This window comes from Pleurodeles waltl, chromosome 12, assembly GCF_031143425.1.
Source record: "Pleurodeles waltl isolate 20211129_DDA chromosome 12, aPleWal1.hap1.20221129, whole genome shotgun sequence".
Taxonomy (NCBI): Eukaryota; Metazoa; Chordata; class Amphibia; order Caudata; family Salamandridae; genus Pleurodeles; species Pleurodeles waltl.
The window spans coordinates 399,286,280-399,310,738 of record NC_090451.1 but is presented as its reverse complement, the minus strand read 5'-3'; the positions used below and the strand labels follow the sequence as shown (position 1 = coordinate 399,310,738).

Genomic DNA, 24,459 nt, shown 5'->3' with positions numbered 1-24,459 from the left:
GACTGGTCAGGGTGGCTGTGTGAGGCAATTATTGACAGTTAGTGCCCGTGACCATCATTCAGCAGCTTCTAGTGCATCTGTGAGTTAGCTTTTATCAGAGATATCCTGGTCAGTTCCATGGGGTGTTCAGCCTGAATGTCAAACTCACCATATGGGTGGGTCGAGGACAAAATAATGAAAACAATTAGCAACAAGTAAGTCAGTCTAGGTTTTCTATGTCTAACTCAAATTATGTGTACCTATCTAGTACATATATCTGAAGGGACTTCGATATAGAGTTTCGAATAGTAAGTCTATTCTTGCCTACATGCATTATCTTTTCAATATTTTATTCCTTGGCATTCTGTCCTCGATATTCTTGTATCTCGTAATTGTTGGTGTTGGTATTCAATAGTATAGCCTCTGTGAGAGGAATGAGCAGCTACTAATGGCTGCAATGTGTGTTGTTGAGTCTCCCATATGGCCTCAGTAATTGAGTAAAGGGCTAAGATGCACATCCAGTGGCAGGCAATGCTCATGTGAGCCAGGGCGTGACTGCTAGTGGTGCTCAGTGATAGCAGAAGTGCCTACAGTGGGTGGCTCAGAAAAGCAGTCTGTGGCTCTCGCTATCTGTGAAAATTAGTGAGGGTGTGTGAATAGCAACTAATGAGTCTATAAGTCGGCGAGTGCCCAGATTCACTACAGGTCATTATAAGCACTATACAAGTGCCATCATTCATGCATTCGTTTCCAGGGTGATGCAGATGATGGCCCTCAGTTTCTGTGACGGGCACTTAGGGACAGACAGTGCTCTTGAAAGTCAGTGCTGTCATTTAGCCATTGGCAGACAGCGCCTCTGAGTAACTGTCTGGCCGGCACGGCCAGACTCTGTTGGTCACGGGGGTGTAAAACAACGGTGAGTGGCTTGAGTGTCAGTGAGTGTGTGTAAGGTGCTACGAGGTGACGTGAGTGGCATCCAACGGCAGCTTCGAAGGTCCCTGGCCGCCAGTAACTGTGAAAGGCAGTCAAAGTGTGATCTCGTCCAAGGCTGTGTGTGGCTGCCTGAGACTATGAACGCCATTCAGTGCCTGTGCGAGGCAGCGAGTGGCTGTCAGTGGTTGCGAGAGGCACTCCGTGGCCGCCAGGGCACGTGTAAGTCAGTTAGTGGCTGTCAGCGACGGTCAGTGTCAGTCATCGCTGTGAGTGGCAGGCAGTGCCTGTGAGAGGCAGGATCTCTCTGACACACTGAGTGACGCTCTCTCTCTTCCTTGCAGCTTCGCCTGTTGCCGTTGAGAAGAGCCTGGACGGAGGAGCACCGGCTGGAGCTGGGCGCCCCCCGCCCCTGGATGCGCAACGGACCCCTCCTGCTCCCTGACCGTCTCACCCTTCTGCTGTCTGACCTCTCACCCTCCGCCCCAGCAGCCTTTTTGGGACATTTCTTCCTTTGGCGGTTCGATTTTTCGCTGTGTTTGCCTCAAACTTCCCTGCTGCTGCCAGGCGGCCTCCGCTCTGTGCATGAGAGCCCCGGGCAGGCAAGCCCCGTAAGGGGATCGGTGGGGCCAGGACCACCAGGCGAGACAAGAAGGGCTGCCAGCGGCCCCTGGACTGCCCGGGCACCACCAGGAAGCACCCGGGCGCAGCACGGAGGCAGGACTGGCAGCAGCCCCGACACGAGGGCGGGCGGGCAGCTAACCGGCCCGGCGTAATCCCCGGACCCAGGACGGACAGCAGCTCCAGCACAGCCCGGCAGCATGCCGAGGAGGAAGCAGCAGGCGCCCCGGCGCGCAGCAGGTACTCAACCAAGCTCCTTCCGCCACTGAGAGTCACGCGTCATCCCTCCCTCTCACGCAGGGCGCACGCACGGCCACCCTTCCTCCCAGAGCTGGCTCTGCAAACCTTCCTCTCACTCGGGGTATTCGCTTTCACCGCGCAGGGCGCCCCTTTTTCTCACTCGGGGCGCACGCTGCGCATCCCCACTCAATGATAGCTTTTCCTGGATCTCTCACTATCTTGGATCACGCTACATGAATTCCTCTAACTTGGGCCACGGACTGTATCCTTCCCCTCTCACTTAGGGCGCACATTGGATGGCTTCTCACGAGGGCACACACTGTCCTCGGGGATCACACTGCATCCGTTCCTCTTACGTGGGGCACTCTTTGCAGCCTCGTGCTAATGGTTTTCTTTGATCTGCCTAGATCAAGGAACACTCTGTTTATTCCTCATTCTGCACTCTCGCTGTATTTGTTCCTCTCGGTGTACAAACTGCACTAACTCTCACACGGAGAACGCACTGTATCCTTTCATCTTAGACAATGCGCTCACTATAATTCATCCTATCACTAAATTCCCACGTCTCACTTGGGGGCCTACGTTGTATCCGTTTCTCTTACTCAGTCGAGACTCACTGAATTCGTCTCTTCCTCGCAGGGCACACGCTGCATTAATTGCTCTACGAGGATTTGCACTGCACCCGTTACTCTCACGCGGTCTCTCAGAGGATCTCTTTCCCTGGGTGTAGAGACTACATTCGAGTTTCTGTCTCAGGGGAACACACTGCAAACCTTCCCTTCTCCAAGGGAACCCGTTGAAGGCTTTCTCGCACTCAGGCCAAAGTCAAGGCAAAAACGGAAGCCCCCCTCCAGGGTTCATTGCAAGTCTCCCTTTTAGACAGAGCACACATTGTATCACCCGAGCTCACACTGTAAATCTTTCTGTCACCCTGAGTTTATACAGCACCCCCTTTCTGGAATCCAGGGCGAGCATTCAAACTCACTCCTTGACTAACACGTCCACTCCTCACTCATTCTACTTATTGCATACTCCGACTTTCACCATCTCCCACCTAGGGTATGTTTGTTGTTTGCATGTGTCTGTTATTATACACATACGTTGCCCCTGACTGTTTTTATCTGTCATTATGGGAAGGGAGACAACGTTCCTTCAGCTGTAAATAGCCCATTGCTTTCTCTAAGGACCCCCATCCCCCTTTTCACCTGCAACGTGAAAGTGAACCAATATACCCACAAACAATTCTCACCAGAGCACTCCACATAAATGGGCCACCCTCCAAAAGGCCTTCCTTGCTCAGAGGCCACCCCAAAAGGCATCCTCCACATTTAATTATATGTAACACACACCAACACGCCACACACACAGCTTTTGTGAATAGCCATACAGTATATATATGATTTTTATGTAGATTAATTGTATGCAAGTTTATCTTACGTGGATATCCTGAAAATCTGACAGTGATATGGTCTTTCTTGGCATGTGTGTGCCTTATCCCATATGGTACTTTTCTTTGCTGAGCACCTACAACCACAAAGAACTCATGACACTTCAACTGTGCACTCCAGCTCACAACAGACACAGCTGAAAACAAACTAGTGTAGGTCTTGTCATACCACCAAATGAGGCACTCTTGTTATTTAAGATATCCACAATGATTATGTATGAGGAACATTTACATATGATGAGTGTCTCGTGCAGGTTGGTTTGATATTTGGTGAGCATTCTTAAAACAACACAGAATTGTGCTCTTTGTGGCTTAAGGAGCCAGGCCTACTTGAAGCCCCTTCCACAGCCAAACTGTAGCCCTAACGACCTCTACCTCACATTGCACCCTTCCACACTATAACAAGCAACCTCTGCCCTACAAGGAGCCCCCTGCACCGCGCCACCCAAGGCGCTTCTGCTCTCTGCTGCAGGTTAGCTTTAACTCCAGCTCCATGTCTGTGTCTCTGATTTACTGTTATTGTTTTTGGTGCATTTCCCTGTGGCTGTTTTTTCCACACTTTGTGAAGAGAGCAGAAAGTTGTTTGGGTAGTTTCCGTAACCTCCACGAGCAGAGAAAACAAAGTTATCAAAGATTGGGGTGGGAACACCCAGGGCAAGCAAACATGCTCCCAGTGCTACTACAGGGATTTCAGGAAATGCATCCATTGTTCATGCTACGGTGCTTGGGTATGACTAGGCAGCGCGCGGCAGAAGACCGAAGCTGAAGTGTGTCCTTTTCTTCTGTTGAAGCAGGCATGGGCGTCAGCTAGCAATTGGCAGCTGTAACAGCTGTCCCCCTTCCATGCCCCTTGGTAGCCGCGGTGCACCCTTCACTAGCCCTAGTAGGCACTTGCAGCAACAGAAAGTAAACAGTCCTCTTTACTTTCTGCAGTTTCCGCTGCTTGCCAGTTCAAAGACACCAAGCAGGAAATGGGAGGCCGAACGGGGGGGCTTAGGGCCGGTGCTTGGTTTTACCATTAGGGCGCCCCCTTCCTGTGTAATGGTGCAGTGCATACATTTGAAAGGAGTCGAGTGGTCAACTGTGTCATGTTATCAGTGTGAAAGGGTACATGATGTCAGCATCCGGTACCCTGGTGTTCTGGTGCATGGTTATTGCAATGCCGGCTTTGAACGGTCCTCGTTGCCAAAACCTCAAAACGCGTGAGTACCGTCCCCTCTGAAGACCCCTCGGAGCGGAGCCTTTTGCTTCACAGTGATCTTCCGTGAGAGCACCCCATGCATGGAAGGGGGGAGGGTATGGATTATCGCCACCCTTGGTTTGATAGCTGATGGATTGCCTGCCACCTAGGTGCCTTTGATCTATTCGTTCCCGATAGACATCAATAAATCACTCTCTGAGGCGAGGCAGAGCACATGACCCCGCACGTGACTGCCCTCCCCCGCTCTCGAACTTTCGGGGTCCTTGGAGTGAGCCCTGGGTGTAGGGGCAGGCGTAGGCGATTTGAGGATGTGTCCAGGTGGTCGGACTCTCTTCTCTACTAGAGAATGACAGCGACTATAGAGTCAGGGGAATAAAAAGAAACACATCCACTCTCTCACAGCAGTCGCTCCCGTCGATAACAAAAATATATATAATAAAATCCAGTTTCACCATTGCAGCTCACTCAGTTTCACAGGCCTTACGTGTGTCCTGACCTCTGGTATTTGCATTTCAAAATTAGTAAGTGTCGTCCCCTCGGCCCTTTTCAATAATTACTCCACTACTGGAAAACAATTACTTTTTTTTTTATACTTCAATGTTTTACTGGTAATCTCCCCGTTTTTTTAAAATTTATACTTGTGGGGGTTTCCCACCTTCTTCCATGGTGGCAATGCCTTGCATGTAGCTTTCAAATTTCATTGCCTGACTTTTTCATTGTTGAAAGCATGGAGGTGATTGATACCTACCAACACATACATTTACATCCACACCAGTGCCCCAACAAGCATACAATTGGTCGAATCGTAAACACTAGTAACGATAGATAGATATAGAAGTATATATATATATATATATATTGTTACCGTTGTTATTTTAGTCACTGAGACTGAAAACATACATGTAAGGGGCCCACAGTTTTCTGGTGTCAGGCAGTACTGCTGCACAAACGTTCACTTTATATTATGAAGTGCATATCTGCTTTTTTTTTTGCCCCTGACTTGATTCTGGTGTGGATGTGTCCAAAGAAAGGCTCTGCTTGTGAGCCGTACACTATGTCTAGAGAATTTGTATTTTTCTCCCAACTCCATAAGATGGAGAGTTCCCCTTTGCAAGCTGTATAATTGAGTGTTTTTTTTTTAATAGTCACACAGTGTGAAGTGGAATTTTGGGTGTAAGGCCTTGGAAACTTTGCCTTGCCACTTGGCCCTCTAGTATAGAAGTTGTGCCTTTTGCAGATGTCTATGTGTTATGTAGTATGAGTCACACGACCTATTGCGCATCTTTATATGTGCCTCTAAGAAGTGTTGATTGAATATTGATTATTGCCAGTGGGAACTGAGATACATGTGTCCTCAAGGACCACGCACTGCACTCTTCAGCATAAAGTAGCCTGGCTGTGCTTTACAAAGCTATAAAGTATAACTATACATATATACATTTTTTACACACACACACACATATATATATATATGTATATACTTACACAAGCATATGGTTTCCAGAGTAGAGGCAGAGAATTGCATGCTGGGAAATAGATGGCATGCTAGGGCTAGGAAGCCATGTTAATGACTAGGAAGGCGCAATAGAACACGGGTAAAGTCAGTTAAGTGTCTGACCCTCCCTATGGAAGTCCCACTCATCTTTCGGCAGATCTGGCCTCTCGAATACTCCCCTAGGTTCTCCACAAGCCAGTCCACAGCAGCTCCAGCTACAGAGTGATAGTGTTGAAGCAGAGAGCAGTGCCTCAGCCAGCAGAAAAAACGCTCATAATGAAGTGCTGCGAGCTGCTTGAACACAGCGCAGAATACCAGGAATATAGGTTTGTTAAGAATTTTTTACGCACATAACTTGACTTCACGACTAATAGAGGATACGACTAATAAAGGATGGTAGAATAGCTCTGCTCGATCAAAATGACCCGTCAAAATGACTCTGTTTCATATTTGATTTAATTGTCTCCCTCCTGACAGGCACATTCATCAATAGCTTAATGGTCAATCAGAAGTTGGCAGAGTGAGTGCTCTCATTCCTCCACAGGCACCGCCTCGGCTGTACAGAAGGGCTCAGCCTGATGGATGGAGAGAGGGGCTTATGGATAGCAGAAAGGTTGCTTATTTCAGAAGAGTGAAAAAAAGGCCATTGGTCCTGCTGGTGTGATGGGCACAACAAGGAAACAAGTGAACTCTACGGGGTTTTCCACACCCAGCAGCAAGTCAGCAGGCATCTATTTACGCTAAGTGCCCTGGCTCACATTAAGCAGACAGCCTTGGCCTAATGGACAGCGAAGAGAGGGCACAGGTAGATAAAAACTGGGTTGTCCTCTTGGTGTCGAACAAACCTTGTGGTCTTCTAAGCACCTCAGCACCAACAGCAAGACCACACATTCCTCTCTTATGTCTGCTGAAAGCATCTTGGCTTAGATCAAATTGAATGCTTTGGCCTATTGGACAGTGAATGGGAGGTGCAGGAGGTTAACAAACAGGAGTTTGTCTTGGTGGTGTCATGGGCACAAAAGTGAAACAAGTGAACCTTGTGGGCTTTTCTGCACCAAGTCCACATTTGGCTTCCATTCTTCTGCAGAAAGCGCCTTGGCTCATATCAAGCCAAAGCCCTTGGTCCAATGAACAGTAAAGAGGAGGGACAGGAAGTAAACAAAATAGGAATTTATCCTGATGATGTCATGGGCACATGCAGGAAATAATTCAACCTTATGGTTTCTCTGCTCCCAGGCAGCAAGTCCACAAATGTCTCTGTTCTTCTGTAGTAAGCCCCTTGGCTCGGATCAAACTGAAGGCCATGGCCTAATGGACAGGGAAGATGGGTGCAGGATTTTTTAAAAAAGGGGAATTTGACAGGGTGGTGTGATGGGCACATAAAGACAAGCAAATCCTACCTCTGCACATATCCATTTTTCAGCAGAAAGTGCTTCGGCTCAAATCTGTTCAAAGGCCTCGACTCAATGGACGTTGCAGGGATAGTTCAAAGGTTACACATTGCAGAAGGATGGATACATGAAGGAAACAAGTGAAATGTGCTGACTTCTCTCCTCCAAGTCCACGCTTGACTCCCATAATTCCATAGAAAGCGCCCTGGCTCAGATCTCTGGGAAGTCGTAGGCCTGTCTAATGGTCAGTGAAAGAGTGGTGCGTAGGAACAGTTCAAACGTTACTTACTGCCTAAGAGTTAAAAAACGGGAATTTGTCCTGTTTGAGCGATGGGCACATAAACACAGGCACACAGCGCGGGCTGCCCTGCGCCCAGGCACCAGCAGCAGGCCCACATTTGTCTCCCACCGGCCTCGCAGCTGCGAGTTCGAAGGTTCATGGATGCTTTCGTGGCACAACGAGAGCGATGACAAGTTGATCGCTTTGTAGCGAGAGGAGTGTAGGATAAAGGGAGGGTGGTTGGGGAGGGAGGCGGGGAGGAAGAAAGATGTCTGCTGATTGGGAATTCAGGAAATACAGTCCCTAGCAGCAACCTTGAGCGAAATCCTGATTTTCTTTCTTATTCCGAACTGAAAGGTCCGTTCAGCCGTAAAAAAAGAAAAGTTGTTTTGCCAGCTTCATTAGTGTTCACCTAATTAGCTGTAAAGCTGATGGATTCCTGACAGCACTGGTGATTGGAGATGACAGGCTCCACGCAGTGTCATCCCGCAGAATTAGGTTTGCAGCTAGTTTGATGTAATCAAGTTGATATTACACAGTCCTGGTTGCCTTTAGTTGTGCATTAACTCAATTTTCTGCTGCAGGTGACAAATGGGCTTTGGTACCTGGATAATCATGTCATAGGAATTAAGGCCCGTTCGATGGTCTGGAGCACAATAACAACAAAGGACTCAGAGGGAGAGAGAGAGAGAGAGAGGGAGAGAGCGAGAGGAAAGGGAGACAGAAAAAAGAAAAAGACACACAGAAAGGAAAAGCTCAAATGAAAAAAAAAGACACAGAGAGAGGAGAAATAGACAGGGGAAGAGAGGGAACGGAATTTGAGAGAAAGGGGAGAGACTGAACGAGAAATTCCCTAGGAGTGAATGCACTCGAAACCTTGAAAGGAAAAGTGTGGAAAAGCAACATCAGAGATAAAGAGTCCGAGAAACCAATGACTGTGCAATAGAGAGACATGGAGAAAGGAGATATGGAGGGAGGGGCGAGAGAGGCAATTGCTGATGGAGAGGGAGAAGGGCACGGAGAGAGAGGCTAGAGGATGAGAGAGGGAGAAGCAGACAGATAGGGAAAGAGAGTGGGGGGGGAACACGGCAAGGCAGGGAAAAGGAGCGCAACAAAGAGACAGACAGATGGTGGGAGGGGGAGCGAATTGGAGGGAGAAAGTGAGAACCAGAGTGAGAGCACGAGATGGAACGGTGGAAAAATCACAGAAAGTGAGCGAGGAAGAGCGAGAGAGGGAAAGAGAGTGAGAGCAAAAGAGAGAGAGGAAGTTAGAGGCAGAAACGGAGAGAGAGTTTTAGAATAAATTGGAGGGAACCCGAGAACAAGGAGAGAAACAGGGCGAGAGAAAAAGAACGAGAGAAAGACATGGGGAGAGGGAGCGAGAGAGATTCCAGACCACACAGACAGGCGTCCGCGCGCTTCTTGTCTGGCCCCAGAATGTCTGGCTCAAGTGTAGTGTAACCTCCACCGGAAGCGGCAGGCGAGCATCACTAATCTGGGTAATCTACATGGAAAACGCTGCAATTCGGCGCCCTCTTTTATAAATAGAATTAATGGGTTTATTTAGAAAAGCAACGTAAGTAATATCTTGTTTTTGTGTAGCACTTGCTGCTGTAGACTTGCCCTATCATAGGACTGGAAGCACAAATTGTTACTCTTACTGAAAATAATTGCAATCATTTTATCAGCCTTAGAATAATGAAAGGCTGAGCTGGCCGCTCAGGAATCTCATCTCTTAACTGCAGGTGGCAAACTGGGGTCTGCAAGAGACATGCTAACACACTTCCATCTTGCCTTTGAGCTAGCTAATGTGTTGGACTGTGGTGGAGTGTATATTAACTCAGGCTTTTAATTAACATTGACAAAGATACTTGTGAACTAGCAATACTTATAGTGGAGGGGCACTTTCTGGCACCGAGAATTCACAATGTATTTAGAAATAAAATAATAAGACTAATGCAGACTTGAACTTGCTTCTCTGTGGTTCACTGAGGGTCAACTTGGCAAACACACTTTGCATGCGTTTAATTGGGCACTGATTAATGTTCAGTTTAGTGGAAAACATAAGATGAAAAATGGTAGTTATACCTTGGCTAGAATTTCTGGGGATGTGAGAAAGTAGAGAATTTCAGTTTCTGCAGTAGCAAAGACAAGTGAACGGTTCACTCTCAGTGTGGGAATAGGTGAGAAAGACCCTCTTTTTTTAACCAGGAGAAATACTTTGTAGTAAAGGAAGTAAAAACTTCGTCGCCAACTTCTTGGAAGAAAAGTCTGAATCACATAATTTGAACCTTATATTTTGACGTTCACACCATCTGTAATTGTTCAAATGTCTCCATTCCCAATTTGAACTTCCTAATACTCAAGGGAGGATCACCATCACTAAATAATATTCATTCAGTACCTTTCCTGATTACAGGCAGGAATGACGTTGCAATGTTCCATTATTGCGCAATGACTTCAGAGATTGCAAATTACATGGTATCTTTTGTAAATTCTGGCATTTTTTCCCTGCATGGATGAACCCTGTTAGAAATACATTAAATCAAGACAGAGCCTCTCAACAATTATTTTAAATACATATATATATTTAACATTTTGCACATAACAATAACCAGAAGAAGAGTTCCAACCATTGTCGCACAGTCACTAACCCCCCTTGTAGTTCCTACATACTCAGTCCATGTCTTAATTGTACCCATTCCGTGTGTGCATATCAGTGTTATAACGTTGGTCTCAGTGTCATTGGTGGAGCTAATGTACTGTATACATATCATTATACATTCGCTCAGTCGAAGCCCATCTACCCCTGCTCAGGTGGCGGTAGAGCCTCAGAGAGTTCTAAGATCTCTCAGCAATTATTAGAATTTACAAGAGCGCTTATTCTGCAACTTTGCTAAAAAACAGTACTATTTTTACACAACTGCTACCAAGATTGTTCTGATTGTTCTGAAACCAGATGGAATGTAAACACTCTCTGAAGGACTGCTTCTAGCAAACAGATCTATTCAGAGTTTAAATTCAAGTGACTATGAAATAGTCCCTTTCTTCTGTCTTGATCTCTGTTCCCACATCTCCGTGCAGGTCTATACGGAGAAAATGTAGGCTCCCCAATCAGATCAATTTTCAACATACCTTGAAGGAATTTGAAAGATCAGTCGTCATGTCTCAATGCAATTCCCCGCAGACACAGAAGGGGTAAAACCCTTTGATACATCAGTCCCATAGATCCCAATCATGGGTCTGCTCTGGGGCTACCTGACATACTGCAGCACTCTTTTGGGGTGACTCTGTGTTCTGCTGGAGCGGAAACCATGGTCCACGTTTACAGTCTATTGACAAACGCTACTGTTAATCTCACAATAGTTTGTCTTTACAATGTTCCTTTTACATGGATTCTGCTGTGGCTGACTAGAGGTCAATTCACAAAGTGGTAATGTATTATATTGCAGTTACATTTCTATCGCCCTTCATAACCCTAACAAGGCACCCAGTAGGTTTGGATGAACGAGTCACACACTACTCTATAAGTTGTGCTTGGTTGGAAGACTGTGGCTTTATAGTTTGGTCTATGTGGGGAGTGTTTTAGTGTCATGCACAGGCATAAGCGTACTTCACTTGATTAGGAATGCTGTTTGTTGTGCAATGAAAGTGTGTGAATGGAACTTACATTTACATGTAGTGAATGTTGGACCTATGTAGAGAGTGTCGGGTAGTGGAGGCAGAAAATTGCAATGCAAATTATGTTAATACCCTCACAATAATATTTTTTCAGTATATCAAAAAATGCAAGGATTTGTTTGAAAACACCTATCTGGGCTTCTAACTTACACCAGCTAGGCTCATCATAAGCCGCACAGAACATATGAAAAAGTGCACCAGTCTGTCCAATATTTTCAGATTTGTGTTGAATTGGGTGTCTAGTTTAATGAAAATAAAAATAGTGTGAGAAACGTCCAGTCAGTAAAATAAAGAGACTTACACAGTTTTGCAAAAAAAACTTGCACATATATAACGTTGATATTGCTTAGAGAACCCAGTCAGGAAAATCGTTTTAAGTCTGCAATGTAAGTGAACACCAGACACTTTTACGCACACACTGTGGCATGGATAATAATGCATGCCCATGGAGGAAATGTATGTAAAATCTCAAACAGTGGTAAACTATGCACCCTCTGAGTCATATGTTAAACATGGTGTAGTTTACACACGGAAATCAATGTATTTGTTCCTACACCTATGATCTGTGCATCCACCTCTGATGTGAGACATCCATGTTATCTTAGAATACCATATGGTTGTGTTCACATGAAGAAGACAGGACTAACACGTACGATATCTGCATTATTCCACAATAGCATTCTGGGAGATTTTTTAACTCTTTATTTAGCATATCTAGGTTTAATTATCTATACAGCTTTAAACATATGTGGACGAAGTGCACAATGATCACACCACAAGTGCGTAGCCGATTTGCACATGATGGGGCTGAACCATTGGATTCCTTCAGCTTTTTTCTGATTAGCATTAAAGACACAGGCCCAGGAGTAACAAATAATTACAATGCTATGAAATATGCACTTCTTCCAAGGCTCTTGCTAAGGTAAAATAGTATTTCTTTTATTTCCTCCTTCCTTATTGAGCTGACTTCAACTCATTTAACAGTAAGCGGAAAAGCCTCATAATGGATATTCCATTTGGGCTCTGTCCAAAAAAGGTCTCCTGGCTTCATTCAGATCACACTAGAGTCTCATAAGCCTTCAGTGATCATAGATTCAGTTATGCGCTTGTTGTCCCTTTGAATAGATCAAATGTAGGTAAACAACACACTTAAATATATGTCTGTCTATGCTACCATGATCTGATAACATGACGTTAAAGCTAATAAGGCCCTCATCACAAATATGGGGATGCAATAGACAAAAGAGGTCAGACATTCTGATGGGCAAGAAGATGATTTACAGTTTTTAACTCATTATTTAATTTTGTGAATTTGCTTAAAGAGTTCCAGGAGAGAGCAAAATTGTGCTTAGTTCATTAAACCGACGGATGTAATGGCATGACACCTATGGCTTAAAAGTTGCATGCTGACTTTCAACTATTTTACTGTATGTTGTTTTGTGTTGCTTCGCCTGAAATTCTCTGTTTCAGAAGTAAGCCAACTAAATGACACTGGCTGGCAAACAAGCTTTCTCTTACCCCTGCCAAAAAAGCAGTACACCCTAGTACTCCTAGTCTGAACCGCTGAAGGCAAAGGTTTGTTCTTCTATAGCGATAGTTTCATGGCTTTAACACCTGCCCCTTTGAGATTTTTTTCTGTAATAAAATTAATTTTCAAAGGCGGAAGTGAATGATCGTTGTAAAACTGTGACTTCTTCTCTATCAACCAAGTAAAAGATCCACAAAATTAGAAACAACAATACTGCACACCTTAAAATGATTTCATAATTTTGTACAATACTTAAACTATTTAAAGTGACTGATAGACAATGGATAAGCAGGAATTTCCCTAAGAAAAATCCAGACCATGCTATCTATGTTGATGCAACTGAGTAGCAGAAGGCACTTTTGAATTGTATACCACAAATTCTTTAATAAATAGGGTTCCAAGTCAAATTCTAATAACCATAAATGACTTCAGTACATTCAAGTTTTAAAAAAGTCAACAGGATCAGTGTGAAATTGTAAGCTCATTATTTCGCAGGATAGGATAGTATTAAAGAAATTCTTAAAAGTGATAAGCAGTACACTGGACTGGCTAATACAAGAGGTCATTGCACTTACAATAAGAAAGAAGCACAGGCTGTTGAATAATTTTATGTACTTTGACCTACATTTGGTGATTTTTGAACTTCTGAAAATCTAGATCATGCACATACTCAGACTAACACCCATCTGCCCACGTCACCTAAGAGAAATGTGACGACCTCACGAAAATACAAGTCCTTATGTGTAAGGTTGGCAGGGAACTATGTCTAGAATCAATGTGTCTAAATACATAAGTGGAAGGGCAAGTTATTTTTCTTGGTGCAGTGCAGAGTGATTGTGATGATGAGTATGAAGGCTGCCTGGTCTTCATTCCTCCTCATGCGCCTTCTTCCACCGCCTTAAACTTCATGCGCCTTGATCGCACTCTTGCAAGTTCAGTTTCATCCCTGCTTTCTCCCTCTGTCACTGTTTTCTTACCCTTCTCTTCCCCTTCTTTCTCAAAATACTGTTTTTCTCTCTCTTGCTGCGCCTCAAAGTCTGACAACTAAAGATAAGTTCCAGTCTCCAAAGTTGAGTGCTGGTGCGCACCACTGGCAACGACCTGCACAAATTAAGCACTGCTGTGAACAAATAAGTATTTGCTGTCTGTAGACATGGCAAACGTAATCTCAACCCCTGGTGCACAATTTACAGGGTGTACAATTTACAATTAAACCTGCAGAGTTTTTCTGAACTAAACAAATGTCTTTCTCGGCAGCACACTGCAAAATGACTAGTTCCGGCTGTCCTTAGCTTTTTCCTGGTTCTGCACGAGGACCAATGCAGATGATAAAAGAACACAACTGTGCGGTGACTTGAGAAATCTCCCTGAACCTCTTCGTGTTGAAAAACAGAATTTTGCAGAATCAGTAGGCGGTGCTCAAATTAGCTTGACAGCTGTCAATTAGGCCTTCACTGTTCTCCTGGGTCAGAGTTTATTGCACGCACTTGATGTTGTCATTGTGCTCCCAGTTGTGCCTAGAGCGCTTTCTCGGCTCGCATGAGAGTCAATAACTGATGTATCAGCACTTGTCCCTCACACTAGCTCACAAGTCTACATTCTCCTCCTCTTTTGGTGGAGATGGTTTTGCAAAGTGATCAGAATGAGTTGTGACTGCTGCAGGGTGTGAGCGGTGGGGATTTAGCAGATTAGAGGGCACTTTTGGGGACCCAGGCAGTTTTCAGTTTAGATTAAAATGATAAATAAACACTGGATGAAGAGTGCAGTGTTTTAACAAACATGCATAGGCTCTTCGATCGCTGAAGCGCAAAAGTCTGCCAAAATATTTTATTTTTCTGTGTATTAAAAGATGCGTTACTGCTATGATCACAGTAAAGCCAGTAAAGATTGCTCATATTACAGTCTAATAGTCTGAAATAGGAAAATGCCAGCGAAATGACACGATATTTTCTTGTTTAACAGTACAAATGTTATTTTATCAGTGTGAAATTAGTACTTTTCTGATTTAGAATCTTGTATAGATCAGTGCAATAGGACAAAAATAATTTGTTTTGATTTTGGGCAGGTGGCAAGTACGTTGTGATTCCAATTGGAGCATTCAGTGCTTAATTTTGGGGAAAAAAAATAATAAGGGCAGGAGTCCGAGGTGTTTCGTATGAACCAACCGATGGGCTGCAGAAAGCTGAGACTGCAGAATACCAAAAAACTGCCTGATTTGAATTTGTCCTCACGGCCTTTCTTCCTCCGTCGTGCATTTCTTCCCTCTATATCTCAATCTTGCATGTTCTCTTTTCAGCCTTGATTTGGACCTTTCTCTTGCACTGTTTTCCTGTCTTTCTCTTTCACCTCCTTTCTCCCTTTTCTACCTTTCTGTCTCCTGCTAAAAGGAGGGCTGGTGGCTACCACCTGCAGTCATTGGCACTAACCAAGCACCCGAAAAAAAGAGAATAACCTGAACCCTGTACACAATAGAATCTATATTGATTGAAAGTCTTTTGTGAAGCACATAGCAGCAGAGATGCCATGGCGACTTGGAGGCAGTTTGTCAAAGTTTTGCTTGTTCATTTCCTTAGTGAATCCATGTTGACGAGTTAAAAAGGTGCCCTAGTTGAATTAAAACACTGTGACCAAATAAGGGGCGACAAATTGCTCCCGGCGCCTGTGAGTGAAGTATCGGTACTATGGATTATGCTGTCATACTTTTATTTATAATTCAAATTGATAGTTGAGATAATTACTAAGGGAGCAAATGTGATATAGTGGCTAAGCTGCCAACTGGGGACACAGGTTATTTTCCCAGCACCTGCACTTGACCGTAAATTGTATGAGTCTGGGCAAATCAAATAACCCCAATCTGCCTAAAATTGCAAGCATTTGTGCAAAGCAGTTGTAAATAAGGGGAAGGTAATGTCACTGCAGAATACTAGTGGATGTCCTGTACACCACTGCGACATATACGATCAACTGATTGTTGGATCCCAGGTAGAAGGCATTTGAAGTTCTGTCATAATTAAGGATAGAAACCATGCCTGGCATTACCTGGCAACTAGGTACGTTGATCTTAGCTCTTCAGCATCATTCTTGTTTAACCAGTTTGGTTTTCAGGACTCTTGCTAAAGCAAGTCATTTCACTGCGCTATCTCGCATCGATGTAGCAAGCCCACTATGAGATCTGTGTTGCTACAAAGGCTTGCTGGCTGTGACTACACTATATTGTACACACAATCACACTGCACAAAGCGCTGTTATGAAAGGCCTACATCCTGCAGGGGATGAGAGGATGACTGGTAGAGTGGTCACCTAGTGTGCAACTGATATGTGAACTTTTGAACCGGGTCAACCTATATCATCCATTTCCAGCTGACTCAAGTCCCTGTGAATGTGATGCCTTCCTATGTCCGGCGCTCAGTGTTCAATTTTCTCGTCTTCTAGTGCTCTTTGTTGGACTTCAATGGGCAAATTTGTATGCGTTTTTTGACATTTGTCATGGAAGAAGGCTGGTCTTGATGTGACTAAATCTTTGAGGGGTGTGTGCCGTTTAACTGAAAATCAATGCATATCCTTTGGTTTATGACTTTTAATGAAGCTGCAAGGAAAATATTTTAGTAGTTCGAATTTATTTTCCAGTAGTTATCTAGTTATAAACCTTGTACAACAAACCCTGATGCAACACAAGGCTGGATTACTGTTGTATGGAATTGCAACCCATAAGTAAGCAGGAAGGCAAGAGATAAAATATATATTCTTAAATGTCTCCTGCATCTTGGAAAGAACCTCAAAGTTTCACTTCTGAAATCTATCTGTCTAGCTATCTATCTACCTATCTATCTATCTCAGAGAAAATGTGACCACATAACAGTTCATTTTGTATAGTAACATAGATAAATTCACACATCTATTACCAAAGGTGAAACCAAGTGACGCAGGAAAACGCTGCTTAACTCCTCCCTGATTCTGTTCTACAATAGCTTTACAGAAGAAAACAGATTTGACCATATTCACAGGGCCTCATAATCGGATTGGATTTCACTGCACATGTTTAACTCCTTATGCTATTATTATTGGTAAACAGAATGGCTTATAACTACTGCACATGAAAACACAGCATGGAATAAACCATACAAGCAGATTCAATGAGCGTAATGTGTTCTTTATTGCCTTTGTTTAGGCAGGTGATAGTCAGTTTGACTCGTGGCCTCTCCATGCCCTCAATAAGGTAATAAATAGCATAAAACACTCTGTTCATCTGCATATATATTGTATAGGTGTTCCTAATAGTAATCACATCTGATCCCCTGACTTTGTTTTGTGCAGAAAACAATGATCAAAGCACAAGTTGCTTTTTATTGTACGGTTTCCTTAAAATAGTTATTAACCCTTCTCAAATAATGTTTTATAAAAGTCCCTAAGGAAGGTGGTAAAGTGTGCTTAGCCTCTACATTGAGTAGATTAACACCCTAGGGATTGAATAAAGTGTATGCCTACACCAGCATGTGACCTTCCATTTGTTGATGGTTGGCCTTGATTTAAGGCTCGTTTCCCCTTGGATTTAGCAGTACTTATGCTCCCACTGGATGGTAATTGTCGCTGCTTTGAGTTACTTCTGCTTCTGCGTGAGTTAGTGCGTAATCTTGCATTGAGTAGTTTTTTCCTTGGCGTTTGTTAATGGCTTCCTGTGCATTAAGCAATGGTTGCACTTGAAATGAATAAGGATTATGCCTACACAGGCTGGTGGTTACGTATGCATTGAGTTATTTGTGTATGTGTATTAGTTGAGGCTTGCTCTTGTGTTGATTAGTATTTGTGTCTGCATTGGCTGCTACATGTCTTTTTACTGTGTAGAAGACCATATTGTGCTGGTTCGAACACTCTTACTTTGGCTCAGCATCATGAGGCCTCGCATTGAATAGTGTTTCAAGGAAGCAATGGGCTGTGGTGGTCCCAGGACTGTGTACTGTAGTAACTGCTTTGAATAGTATCACCCCTTCGTTGAAGAGCGTGTGCTCCTGTATGGAGCCACTGGTTTCCACATTTACCATTTGCTATATTGAGAAGTATTAGCCCCTGCGGAGGCAGTATTCACCAATTTATACTAGTGGACTTAAAGTTTCTTTGTATGTCCCAGTATTAATTTCAGTTTTTAATTAATGTGTGCACATGCTGGATAACTTCTTGTTCAAAGCAACCCCTGCATCCAGGTTTCAAAAGTCTGCCCTAGCTCTGTGCCAAATCTGGGTACAGTTGGAAACAAAATTCAACTGATTGTATTTTACAACAACGCCAAGGACAATGCACAGACAGATATACAAGAGCTGTAATTAGACTGATTGAAAGAGCTTTTACTTAAAAAAAATGACAAATGCATACAACGGTCACCTAATAAGATAAGATGACAATTTCATATTAACGTCGCTTGATTCCGTGCACGGATACATTCATTTAAAAGTCTGTAATCCATTTTTATCCAGACAGATTAATTCCCATTCCAGCATTTGCAGTTAGTCATTACATTATTTTTAAAGATCCCTTTAAACAATGGATGTGTTTCCTTTCCTGCGTGTCATTACCTAAAGCAGAAGGAAGCCTGACCCCCCCTCGCCACCCTCATGAGTTGAACATATTTAAAAATGCACGACAGCCTCTAGTTCAAAGAAATCAAAGCCTCGATCTGAGTGGAATGTACAGTATTTTTTTCCCTGAGACCCAGGAATGCAAAACTGCACATCATTCCTTTGAAATTAAAATTATATATATTTGTCATCGTTGAATGTGCACAATCGAGATAACAGAATCTTTATTAGACAGAGTTCGACGTTTACTATCTGTAATTACTGAATTCAACATACGAAATTCATCTGATACTGTAAAAATAATATTTTCATCGTACAAACAGGGCAATTAATTGCCTATTTAAAGCGCCGTGTCATTGATTCCAGTTAAATAAACCACCAGCAACTATTGCCAGTAAACAATTAATGGTATATCCTGTCCCGAGAATGCTAAGTAAGAGGTCATGTTACCTACAGAGCACGCCCCCCTTCCAGCCCCCCCCCTGCAGCGCCATTAAATTATTTGCTTGCATCCACAAGGTGTGACTCCTAAAGAATAATTTAACTTTCGGTGTTTGTGCATAATTGTAAATTATTAATGCACACTGTCAGTACACATGTTATTAATTCGGAGTCTGTTTTCCTCACCCAGAACATCTGTTAGGGAATCTTGCAGGCAGAGTGATATCACAGTAATGGTTCAACGAATGCCACCCTAGAATTTCCCCTGCCATCTGCACGGAGCCGCCCCCGTTTATGGGCTCGGTTACAACGTATGGCACGGTAAATTAATTTCCGGCCTGGTGTTTTAACAATCATGCTTACTGAAGGGCAGTACTGTGTTTTTAAATGTGGTAGCAAGTCATACAGAATGTATTGCGGGTCTTAGTTTGTGTCGAGAAGTGCTAATATTTTACACTATATCTAAAAATGTGGAAACTTCGAAAAATTCAAGGCTCAACCGCATCCTTTATATATAATATATAAATTCAATGGCGAATGTATTTTTTTGTATCTGCATAGTCTATTTCAACCTGTAGAAGTCGTTTTTTTACGACGACTGTAATCTCGGAAAAGAAACGGTCTTTCGTCATAAAAACAGGACCGCCCCCTTAGGGTTTACACGCGCGTGGGTATGAAAGGTCAAAAGTGCATGGGACTAGACGTATGAAAGAGGAAGTGAGTCGCGGTACTGCAGTACTTGCCAGCAGTTGAATTAAATCCATGTTTGCATATCTATAGGCCGGAGATGAAAGACTTGAAGTGACACAAATACGTTTTGCAGTTTTGATATTTCAATTTCGGAGTTAAAGCGGGCACACGGTTTCATGTGCCCGTGTGTTCTTTGTGAAAGGCATGTTGCATAAAATAGGGTGTTTTAATGAACAATTCCACGTGAATAGGCTCCGAGTATAAATTAATATTAATGAAGCTGCGAATGGATTATTTTGCATATGTAAAGGCTCGTAACCCTTTCACCCATAAACTCTAGTCATTAGTTAAGCATACATTTGGTGGAAAGGCTTGCTACTTTTTTGCTTTTGTAGGAAAGGGGTTGGGTAAGATTCAAATTGTGTGGCATCAATACTGTGTTAAAACAATTTAGTGTCTGTCTAAGATGTGACAAACACAGTACTACAAAAATAGCAATTTATCTCTCCCATTTTGCAATCTGTTCTTTGTTTATGTTATGGTAAATGTACAGTTGGAACTTGGAAGACATTTCCTTTAGCAGTATGCGTCGCGCTTAGCAGTAATGCATTTTGTATCCAGAAATGATGAGATCTTCTCTAATTAATTCTGTTAGCAGTAATTACTATAATCACTTGGATGCTACGCACAATGAAGGTAATGTGGTAAGCATACGAAGAATATCAACACTTTCTTGTCAAGCACCAAGCATGTTTTTTGTGCCAATTTTGTTTAGGGATGATGTACACACTCTACGTCTTAGCAAAGATAACAATTTATTTTTGGAGCGAGCAAGGAGGAAGCATTCTGTTGGGTAGAGAGCTGCCCACTGCTTGATTTTTTTTGTAATTATAGTGTGGGAAGAGACGCGAACAGCACCGCAGCAGGCGTAGGCCGGCGCGGCCTGCTTCATGGTGGGCATGGGATCTGTGTTTGAACGGTTATATCCGGGATTCAGGAGACAAACCACTGGTTTGTCTCCTTATTACTAGAACGCGTTTATTTATAAACCCGGTTTTACACATCAGGGCAACGATTTGTCTCAGTGTATGAGCACCCACAAGTTTCTTCTTACATAATTAGAATGTGCATTGATTTCAATTAATGAGTTGCCATTTGTTTTTGATTATATCCGGGATTCGTTCATGTGTATTCTTGTTTGAGCTTTCGAAACCCACCTTTTTTCAGAGTGAGAGGCGAGCATGTGATAGAAAATGGTAGACTAGGCCTCAAGGGCTTCAGGGAAGGGTTTTCTTTACATTTACTGAAGACGTGTAAACAATTATCCTCACATTTAGGTCACCACTTTTTGGGTAACATTGTTACTACATGGCATTATACCCAAGATTTAGGGGACCTAATAAATAAATGAATAGCTGTAACAATGGTGCTTTATGGTATTCCATATTTATTTGCACCTTGTCACCATCAGCCTTTTGATCGTTAGAACCGGCAACAAGATTTGAATGTTGTAATGAAGGATTGGCATCGCCCCAGATCAGCTATAATGGAAGACATATGTCATAACTGTATTTTCACACAGTTTTACAATTATCACACTATTATAAAAGAGTAGTTTGATGCTTTATCTCCGAGAAAGAGATGAGCAGTTTGGGGTCAACCAAGAAGTGCTGCGCTGCTCCCACAATCCTTTGTGACACCAGAAGTGCTGATAAGCTACAGCTCAGGGAGTTACCAAAAGACACCTTTCCAAGACATAATGGATAGATGACAACCAGCGTTAGTTCACCCTGACGTGTAGGTGGGTTCAAAGTACAACACATTTAAAAATAAGATGTGGTCACTGTATGAATTGTTTGTACTTTACCCTAATCTCATTCCAATCAAATATATTTATCTAAGGCCTTATCATGGTCATTGAAACTTTCAGATTTATTAGTTGGAGATTTCATTTTATTTATTTATTTAGGTTTTTTTATATTTATTTTCATAGTTTTGGTAAGTAGATGGCAAACGTTGAGCATACAGCCTGAAATTTAAGTAAAACCAAAAAAACTAAATTTACACTGTTCATGATCTTTTAATTTGGGCGATACGGTTTTACAGGACATCTTGAAAAGTGGCAGCCTTAGTCTGGTAGATACAAACGATAAGCTGTGAGGTCCTGATTTTTTGCACTTAGTTTGATCTCTTATTTATAAGTATAAAATACTCTGTTACAATACCTTCTCACTTCCTTCATTGCTATTTGCACTTTAAAAGATTTCTGAGTACAAATGTGTGTGCAGAGAGTGATCTTATCTCTCCCGGAGTTGAAGGACTCTCTTGCATATCTTGGCCTCAAATGTAACATCTTCTTAACAGCTTAAAACATACTGGCTTTATTCCTACCCGAAAAGAAGTCTCCATGAAGACATTTGAAACCACAATCCACTCTTGCAGCGACTCACCTGCACAGAACACAAAAGCCTTCACTCCTTTACTAATCATGAGATCGCAGATAGAGAATGCCAGTGTTGACCTTTTCTTCTCCCAACTCAAAAAGTCAAATGTTTCAATGCATCAATAATAGCAGTTCTGATCACACAACTCCCTATGGACCATTATACGTCAGATTCTTATAAACCAAAGCAACCCAACAGTGCCTCAATTCTGGTCTTTTTCTGAAATATTGTAAAGATGTAAGGCACGTCATGCTTCTTCAGCTCAACCATGGGCAGTTAGAATATTTTTTGTGTGACAACATAAGCCAGGGAGGGTCCTATTCCTTATCCATGGTCAGTTACAATGTTTATTTATGATTCCAAAAGCATGAGAGGCACCTCTTCTACATTCATGAGCAGTTAGTTTGTGTAATATGTGATGCGATCAGTATTTATGGCTTGTGTTCCCTGTCCGTGGGCAGTTATAATGTGCATTGTGTGATTTATGTTTACAAGACTTGTCTAACCTCATCATGGGCAGTTATAATGTTCATTGTGTGATGTCATAAGCACATGCTGCACCTTTTCCATGGGCAGTTAAAATAATATTGGCCCATTTTGATAAGTTTGGGAGGCTACTTCTCCCTATATCAGGGCTCTTTTTTTGTGTGATACCTTAAGCATTTGATGCTCCTCTTTCCTATACATGGAAAGACTAAATGTTTGTTGTGTGTCGTCACAAGCATATGAGGTCATTCTTCCCTATACATAAACTGTGATAATGTTTATTATGGGTCGCCGTTAGTACGCAATGCTATGTTGCCCTATCAATATATATTGTGTGCTGTCATACGCATGAGAAGGTCCTCTTCACTATCCATGGGCAACCGGATTGTATGGCTTCATATTTCCCTAGGACTATGAATCTATTTTCCACATCGTTCTCTAATATGCAACACTAGAGATTGTGCTATACACATTTATCCGAGTATAATGGGCACTCTCTCTTCTCTCGATGTTTTGATGCAGCAACTAATGAACTTTCCTTCTGTTGAAATTCATATCACTACAAATATGGTTGACAATATAATGCAACTGCTCAAGTAAATCATTTAGAAATGCGTTCTTTATTTTTTCTGTTATTCTGATTGCTTAAATAGAAATTTAACTTACTGTGTAATGTAAAGTAATCTGTGTGAGCTATGTGTAATGTAAAGTAATCTGTGTGAGCTACATCTTCCACAACATTGTGGTGACTGAATGAATCATGGTTTGGTTGCTAGGGCCTGCAAGGGTATCAAACTCTGTGCAACATAGATCTTTCAATGTGTGACATACAATGCAGGCAACATTTATCTTGGAAGAATTACCATTCTGATTGGTTCAAACTTAATGATTCATAATTATGAGAAGGCGTGATACTGGGAATATCAAGGCTAAAAATCACCATATCCCTTCGACCTATATAATATAAGGTTAGTGTCAGACAATGTTTGAGGCCATATGGCCGCAGAGGCTATTGGGCACTAACCGTGGAGGTTGATGTAATTTACCAGTGATGGCTCTGCACACTTAATTCTGCGGGTAACGAGAGCAAGCAGTCATGGCCTTCTCAGGTGAAAGTGTGGGGGGAAAGTGCCCAGAACTCAACAGTCAACCAGCAGACAGAATAATGTATTGTTCATCAAAATGCTATTCTTTTATGAGAAAAGTGCTTTAATCTCGCAACAGAACTCAATACCACACAGTTTCACACAAAAGTAATGCAGCATTGTATTCTAAGTTCCATATATATTATCGAGGTGCAACATCCCCCTTTTTCAGAGCCCTTGCTCCCCTCTGCGGCTACAGTCCACAACACACTAAAGACATAGGCATTGATAAGATACAAGTACATATAATGTTAAATGCAGTAGAATCATCTGTGCACTGGCCTTTTGCCCAGGTGCGGTCTAAGCCCCACGTTTATCTTTCAGTTATCATTGCAGTTGTAGCAGCGCAGCAGGTGCAATTGATGCTCCTGTCCTCATAGTGGTGACTCCTTTTCTCACAGGGTCAGACTTGTTTTGGAACATTGTTCGCAGGATGAAATTGTTGAGGCACATCTACACAGCAAAAATCATCTTCAGCAGAGGCGATCTTCTGTCTGTCTGCCTGCAGAGAAGTGCTTAGCTTCACCAGTTGCAGCCTCCTGGCCAGCCATTCATGATATTATGCCATTGGCAGTTGCAGTCTCCCGCCTGATCTGGGCTTCCCACTTCAGAGGCAACACAGCTTCACTCTTTCCACTGTCAGCAGTGTCCTTCAAGCCTGCAGAGCACTGCTCAGCAAAACACTGGAACATGAGCTTTGATAGTTTTAATGCTACTTACTCAAAGTGCACAGAGAGACTAGAAGGACCATTTAGTTTTCATGCTACTTACTCAGAAAGTGCACAGAAAGACTAGAAGGACAACTTCAGAATTTGTGTCACTAATGGCCTTTTTGTCTGGGATAAACTGATTTCAATGTGTGCTTTTGATGCCAGGACCACACTGGGCTT

General features: G+C 42.8%; 1 protein-coding gene across 1 annotated transcript in view; it reads left to right on the top strand.

Annotated features, from left to right (window-relative positions):
* Positions 1-24,459, top strand: part of TSHZ3 (teashirt zinc finger homeobox 3) — a 139,547-nt gene that overhangs the window by 7,626 nt on the left and 107,462 nt on the right. The window contains exon 2 of the mRNA XM_069216788.1: positions 1,254-1,770. Within this exon, the coding sequence (XP_069072889.1) occupies positions 1,731-1,770 (40 nt within the window). The 5' untranslated portion in view covers positions 1,254-1,730. The remainder of the gene's footprint in view (positions 1-1,253; positions 1,771-24,459) is intronic.